The following is an 8,176-nucleotide window of genomic DNA, read 5'->3' on the forward strand; positions in this document are numbered from 1 at the left end:
GAGCACAGCGTGTCTACAGCTTTGGTTAAATTGGAGAAAAATTGTCGTGAAATTACATAGAAAATTCTGAAAGCACTTTAGGCCACATTTTATGTAAAATGCAATTTAAGGAATTGGTTAACTTTCTTCTCGCAACCCAAGATTGGCAGAATGTTTAATACAGAACCAAGACCCTCGTAAAAATGTCATAAAAAATATGCGAAGTTGAAGCAGGGTAAGGTCCTCTAATATAAGGTAGGTTGTGATTTATGTATAAGAAAATAAACTTGTTTTTCATTAAAAAAAAAAAAGAATTTTTAATCCCAATTATCACCAGAATCTACGAAATCACATGACATCAGATTATTTTTATACATATTTCACTTTTAAACTTTCTTTTATTTAATCTAGAAAATGCAAAGCTGTTAGAAAATCTTCGAAAATCGTTTACGAAAGTAAAAAATGAATAATATAATTTTAATAGGAAAAAAAAATTAAATTTCGCACATAAAATTATAAAAATATCCTGTATTTTAGGCAAACTTACCCTATATGATACCATCTGAAAACGCAAAAGTTTTATTTTTAGCACATGAACCTTTTTGAAATAATATATCGGCACAGTCTTCCATAAATAAATATATAAATTGGTATAAAGAAGAAATTCCTGGAAGGATCGCTGAAATTTTAATTGATTTATTGGAATGGAAAATTTTTTCGTCAATGAAATTTGATCAATTGATGACAGCGTCATTAATTTTTAGTATAAAAAAATCTCATCGAATGAACCAGTACGTTCAATGCAGCTATATGTATATTCGATAAATTAGTAAGAATGAATTAATTGCTTTGAAGATAGATTGCATTTCACTCCCCTCCCAATTCAATGGAAATGCTGCATGTTTAATGCTTAAAATAAAACGAGAGAAAAATTGAGCTTTTTCAAATTCTGCCAATGAGTCTTTTAAATTAATGAGATGTGCTTTAAAAATAAATATAAAATGCATTTTTGAGTGTGTGATATACATGTAGAATAGTTTATTTAATTGGGTATAGAGGTTGATGATACATGAGGTGATTTTCTTTCGTCACAAGATTTTCACGGCTTCTCTTTGCACTTGTCGTCTACTCTCTCTCTGATGTTCGTACGTACTCTATTTTGATTTCGATTTTGAACCCAAATTCTAATATTCCCACATACATATAAAGATTGGTCCAGTTTCAATATGTTTTTTTATGGAAATTTTATTAAAAGCGACTAATCTTGCTAGACTTTATTAGGACAATTGTGGAAAGCATACCATAATAACCCATTTTTGTGACAAATATTTCCAATCGTCATAAAAATAATATAATATAAAAAGTTTTTTTATCGATTTTTAACGTTTTTGCAAGTTTTCTGTCTTCTATGCAATTGTTCGTAGTTCGTTTTTTTCCATTTTTTTTTCACTTGCAGGAAGCTTTCATACATGAAACAATGTCTGATAAGCTGTCGAGTGTCGATTAAGTTTCATATAGATGAAAATGAAATGTGAATCTATCATGAAGTCTTTCCATGATTTCTTTTCTATTTTTAGACAGTAAATTTTAAATCCATTCCCCTGAGGGACGTGGTGAAGAGAAAGTTTTTGTGTTTGCTGAATACCCAATCCTCCGTATCCCACACATAATATTATTGCAAAATAAAGTCAAACAATATTTCTTGTCCCTGCGTCAACACTGAAAGACTTTACCAGGTTCCACCCGTATGAAAGCACAAAAGTGAGAGTTTGAGGAGTCAAAAAAGGATTATTTGGTTTTTATGTTATATATAATGCCGGAGAAGGTTATAAATTTTTATTTTATTCCCGCAGCCATTGCAGAATAGCTTCCTCCTTTTGCTCCTCATCCAACCGATATAAAATGCACATATCTGAATAAATGGATTGCCGCTCTCCGTTTGGGGTGTTCCTTTTTGGTCCTGGTGTGTTGTTTTTTTTTCTCTCTGCTACCATCGAAATTCCCGGAAAAATTTCCATGAGTGAATCAAGAGAGCAAAACCTACAACTCCCAGTGAATTTAATAGCATATGACCTACATTCGAATTCCCACATCCCAGATATACGAACATTAATTTTAAGTTCACACTCTCTTTCGCATAGCACATTTCGGTGTGTTTCCCCGTTTATTATTATTCTCATGTGTATTGTAAAATTATTTCCGTCATGGTTAGGAGTTGGGTATACATAGCAATGGGGAGCGGGTAGAGTCATTAATTTTAAGAACTTGTGTCACCCTATCGTTATAAATTCACATCGCCACCAATGAACTTTCAAAGGCCTTTGCACGTCGATTGGGAAAGTTATTGAACTGGGTTCCTTTTTCCCTGAAATTGTGATTCACTTTCATTTTAATTCAAATCTTATTTTACGTACCTACTTGCGTTTAAATTAAGAAATGAATCAAATATTGGGCGTTATTCAGCGACCAAGAAACCCTTGAAATTTCAATACAAAATTCCAAGATTTCAAGGGTTTCTTGGTCGCTGAATTAGGCCCATTGTTTGCCTTAATTTTTCAAAAATCAACTATATATGTTCGTTTATTACAATGTAGCGCCCGACTCACTATCCAGCGAATATTAACCTACTCATAGAGTGAGTACCCTTAGATTGGCGGTAACTGTAATGGCTGCCCACCCTTGGCAACGGCTTCTGCCTCTAGGTTACAAACCCTCAAATAGGTGAGAGAATATGAGAATCCACAAGAGAATGTAGGAGAGCACTGAGAGAGTAATTAGATGTAGAATGGCAAAGAGTGCTGATGTGTGTAGAGAGAGTTAGTCGGAGCTCAGCCTTGTGCGGGTATGGCTGCAAGCTCAAAGTGCTCTGTAGTTTAGTTTGAGGGCTACGAGGGTTGAGGTTACTAGAGGAGTTGACCAAAGCCCTGTGGCGCCCCCCTATTCAGGGCGCCACAACAACAAAAAAGATTTTTGACTTTTTTGCCATCATCATCAAAAGTATTCTTAGGTACAAACACTTACACGGATCAAAGAGGGAATGTGAAGCTGGTATTACCCCGGTCTCCCCTATATATAGGTCTACGAAATATATTTATAACATGATTTTTTCCATTAAAATCCTGCAAAAATTTAAATAAAATTTAAATTCAAATAATAATTTTAATTTAAAATTTTAATTTATTTCGTTGACCTCATCGAATAAAAATCTATTTTTATTTAAAAAAAAAAAGGCTTATCGAAGTTGTGGCAACGCTATTCATAATATATTGATTAAAATCAATCATTTGTACATGGACAGGGAAATTAACCTGTGTATCTTCAACATATAGCATATTAATTAATTAATCCATCTGTGTATATGATTATGATCAAAGTGCAAATTACATGTGATATATCAATTTTGAAAATAATGGTTTCCGCCCTACTTCGCGTCCTTTTGACAGAATCCACCTTTATCTTTTGATCCGAAAGGTGGAAAAGCGAAATATCCCTTTGACCCATGTTGTGGCGGTATACATTATGTACACACAAAAAAATTTTAGCAGTATTTTCCAAAAAAACGCTGTTTTGATTTTAAATTGTGTAAAAATTTTGATTCAATCACTAAATTTCGCGATTATTATGAAATATATTATGAAAAGCTATTGATTCAAAAATAAAAACGATTGAAACAAAAACTGAGCAATTTAAAATCTACTATGCACAGATTGTTGATAGAAATATTAATATCTACTACGTTGCATTTTTAATTATATATCTTTTAACGTTTCATTTGAAATTTTCGATTATAGAAAAAAAATTTAAAAATTAATTCTAACTTATACCAATAGATTGCACTGTTTTTTCTGCATTCTGTCACTCTCAATTAAGACGCCGGCCAAGAAGGACAAAAAATTGTGAAAGAGTGAAAAAATTAATTGAATGATCAATAATTCGTCTTTTGAAAGCCTTGATTTCGAGGCTATTGAAGATTTTAGTGTTGGTGGAGAGATTTTACAAAGAATAGTAGTGAGAAATCCAACCGAGCCGGTTCTTGAGACCCCAACAGTGCTTTTCCTCTCACAGCTGGAAGATATTTTAAGAAAAACATACAGAGGAAAAGTCCTCTTGGAAAAGAGGACCACTCTGCTGAGTTCAACAGCACAAAAGGATCTTGTCTTCTGCATTGGAGAGTTTCTTCTCGACGAACGGGAAAAATACTCAAACAAATCCCTTCCGGAACTCGCTGATTTTTTCTCAAAAGATATTGTTGAGTGTTTCCCTTGTGAAAAACAGGTATGTAGGATTTTCATCAAACTTTGTACTCTGTTCTATTGCAAAAATAACTTAATCTATAATCTATGGGATGTGTCAATGATGCTAAGCTTACATACTATTGAATTTACTTTCAGGAAACATACTACGTACCCCGCCAGGGAAAAAAAGCGCCTTCGGGGAAACTGTTCAATCGAATTGTTAACTCACGCGCTTCACACAAGAGAAAGTACGGTGGCGAGGACGTGCGTAGGCCACAATCCAAGACAAAAAGGCCATATATTCAATTTTCATTTCCGCTAAGTGTGGGTATGTAATAATTAATATCTTAAATTATATGCTATGCAATTTTTTTCTTACTAACCGATTTTCTTTTATTTAAATACAGACTTTGCTGAGCACAAAGCATGGTTGTCACTAAATTGTGCTCCTGTGGAGATTGTAATAGACCTGTGGAAGAAAACGTCGACAGAACGTCTACAAGAGATTAGGGATTCGCCTGAGAATATCCTGAAAACCTGGCCAAGGTACAATGACCCATGCGGATATTTATTGGTAAGCAATATTATTATCTTTTTATATAATTATAGTGCTTTTTGTAAGTGTTCCCGTAATTTTTTTTACATTAAAGAACAAATCTAGACATAAAAATTAGTGTTAAAAAAATTGGTGATTTTAAGAATATAGGTGCGAAATAATTAAAAAATTGTCATTTTTTAATACGCATATCTGCACAATAAATAGCTTTGTTAACATAAAAATATAAAAATAGAAGAAACTTATTCAATGAATTTCAAAATTTTATATTTCCTAATATTGTTTACTTAATTTGATTCCAGATTGACGTCGATTTTTCAAATCTTCACCCCGGTAAAGAGAATCAACTTCTTGACGGATATGACGCATTCATCGACAAAGTCCTGAGCATTTATGAAAGCGACATTAAAGATAAAGCGAGCTGCGAGTTCCTAAAATTCATAAATTCTCACTCAAGCATAAGTCGTGGTCAGTATTTTACTTTATAGCTTTTTTAGTATTTGTGGAATTTATTATTTGGTTTTACTTTTAACAATAATGAAATGTTTACTTAAATTATTAAAGTAATAATGTATTACTTATTCATAAATTTCAGATGAAAAGGATTGCGGTGTACTCTTGCTGCTTTGTGCAATTCTAACTCCAGTTAAAATAAAGAAGACGCACAAGCCATCTATTCTTGATGCACAAAAGGAACTGGCGCTGTTTGTAACATGCCCGAGTGACATCTCCAGGAAGATTGCTGTAATGCGGAGTGAGTACCAAGAGCAAAAATTGTCCATACAGCCGAAATTGATAATTGTTGGCGAATATGATACAACAAAGCTTCAGGTCGACGAAATATTTGTATATTTCGACGAAGTCAAATACAAGATGGGCAGTATACGAAAAGCAGTTGACACAATAATAAAATTGTGTTTTGTTTTCAACATTGAGTACTCAAAGATCACTAGACAGATATGGAGGTTCCTTCAGGAATATTTTTATCAAATTGATTCACCTGAGACTTCACCGGCAATCCGTAATTTGTGTAACAAATTGGCATAAAATGCCTTTTTCTTGCTTCGAATGTGAACTAGAAAAGTAGACATAGAGTTTTTTATATCACACGTAAAAACACACAATTTTCCCTTTAATTTCAATTACTCTTGTAAAAATTGTAATCAAACTTTAAATAACTGGGTTCGTTTTAAGAAGCACTTAAAGAAACATGTCATTCAGAGCCAAAATTATAACTTATTAAGTTCCAATGAAGATAATGTATCAAGCATAAATGAAAGTAATCTTTTAAGCGAAATTAGTTATGTTTCACAAAATGATGTACGTACTTGGTACTTGACCTATTGTAAATAAAATTCCGAATGCTGTGAATTTTGATGAAAGCATTACCAATTTTCATAACTCCACACTCAATTTTACTTTGGAATTGCATAAAAATCCGAGATTTAGTAGAAAAGATGTCTTAGAAATACATAAGTCAGTTCTAAGTATTAAGTTAATATTTAAGTATTAAGTTAATAATGTATTTACATGTAAAAAAGGAAGAAAAAAGAATAAATTAAATATATATTATTGAAATTAAAAATAATGTATTTTAATTCGAAACATTCAATTCCTAAATATATAAAATATAATATCAAAAACACTGTGCGTAGTAAAATTTAAAATGATTGCGATCGAATTCACTGTGTTTGCCTTCTTATCCTGTGCATAGTAGTTTCAAAAATGCAAAAGTTTTGAAACTACATTATCCGTTATAGGCGCGTTTTCAAAAGCTAACATAGTAGTTTCAAAAATGCAATAGCTTTTGAAGTAACAATATGCATTATAGGCGCGTATTCAAAAGCTAACGTAGTAGTATCTAATGGAATTTTGTATGGGAACAGTATTTATTACTACGCGCATTTTTTTGTGTGTATGTATAGTGTGGATATTAATGTTCTAAAATGAATATTTCTCCCTCTCAGAGTGGCAAAAAGGAGGAAATAATTTTATTTTTCTCGTCCCCATGTACTTTGTATATAAATGTAATATTTTTTGCATTTTATTTTCTTCCATTTCTACTCGAATATTTGGTACCTTTTTTCTCATTCGTTTCACCTTTTATATTCATTATAAAAGGACTTGTTAGATGAATGTCGAGTGATTTAAATTGAAAATGTTTCTCCTCTCAGATTAGGAATAATTGGATTATGTCCCTCCTAAATATACATGAAAAATCCACCAGTGGCTGCGAAGGGAAAACAATTTCATTTTAAGAGTCGATGAATGGGCAGAAATTGCAAATTTTTGCTCTCTAACGTATAAACGCAGAAATGATATAAGGGTGGGTGATGGTGGGATACATATAAAAGTCCCAATTGGCCATCCATATTTCAGACATGCCTTCAAATGGAAATAAAATTCCAAACAAATATTTATTTTATTTTCCTCCACCAGTACTCAATCCATTTGGAAAAATTTCAGGAGCTCACGGCCGAAAAAGGGAAAATTATGGTGTGAATTGTATGGAGAAAAAAGAATTGAAATAGGTACCTACCTATACATGTATGTGCGATAAGTTGGGTGAGAATGATTTGGCGCCTTTTTTTACGATTTCACTCGTGATTTTGAAGGTATGAAAAATACACCACAAATTCTTCCTCTCGGCTATTCTATAATCCCTTCTCGTAAATTCACAAGGAAATCAGACAGATGATTTACAAACTTCTCCTTATGCCTCCGTAACCTCCGTATGGCACCGAGAGTTGTCTGTTGCTGGAAAATGGTGAAAGCTTCGCTATACGGACACAATGCAGTCCGGATAACCCATTAGGGTAATTAGATTACCTACAAAGTCCATTAGATATACTAAAAGGAATGTATAGAATAAGAGTTGACAACTTTAAGTCCATCCCCCACCCTTTTCTCTCAACTCCATACCATTTCCCACATCTATTGGCTAACATTTGAGCTCACAGCACGGGGTGGAAGGAAGAAAATTTTTGCTAACACTCACACATTACTTAATTGAGCATCCCTATAGTTCTAAACTTAATTAACCATTTGAATAAATCATGAGCCATATGCACGAATATCCATGTAGGAACTCAAACCAGGAGCATATGGCGAAAGTAATAACCATTTACCAAACTATTTAAATCAATTGTGCGCATAATTGAACATTTTGGTGAAGTCGAAAAGGGAATAATAGAAAATGCTTCTCACCGGGAAAAATAATGCCAAATTATCTGAAAATTTATGCATCAAGAAATCGGGATACTGTCAGTTTTCTAAACTTTTGTAAGATCTTCAATTTCCTTAAAAGGTAAAATGGCATCTTTCTGAGCAATTGAATAAAAGTAAAATCTTTCCTTAACATTCAAAACTTTAATAAAACCAACTTCCTCTGTCAGATTTCAACATG

The 8,176-nt window shown here is 32.7% G+C and overlaps 1 protein-coding gene across 1 annotated transcript; it reads left to right on the top strand.

Moving 5' to 3' along the window:
• Window positions 1–4,430: 4,430 nt before the first annotated feature.
• LOC129789256 (uncharacterized) lies at window positions 4,431–6,651 on the top strand (the record flags this gene model as incomplete). The annotated part of the gene is made up of 4 exons (XM_055825907.1): window positions 4,431–4,542; window positions 4,622–4,788; window positions 5,073–5,238; window positions 5,366–6,651. Coding segments are annotated over 4 exons (897 nt in total), but the record flags the coding sequence as incomplete, so codon positions are not given.
• Window positions 6,652–8,176: the final 1,525 nt, after the last annotated feature.

This window comes from Lutzomyia longipalpis, chromosome 2 (genome assembly GCF_024334085.1).
Source record: "Lutzomyia longipalpis isolate SR_M1_2022 chromosome 2, ASM2433408v1".
Lineage (NCBI taxonomy): Eukaryota > Metazoa > Arthropoda > Insecta > Diptera > Psychodidae > Lutzomyia > Lutzomyia longipalpis.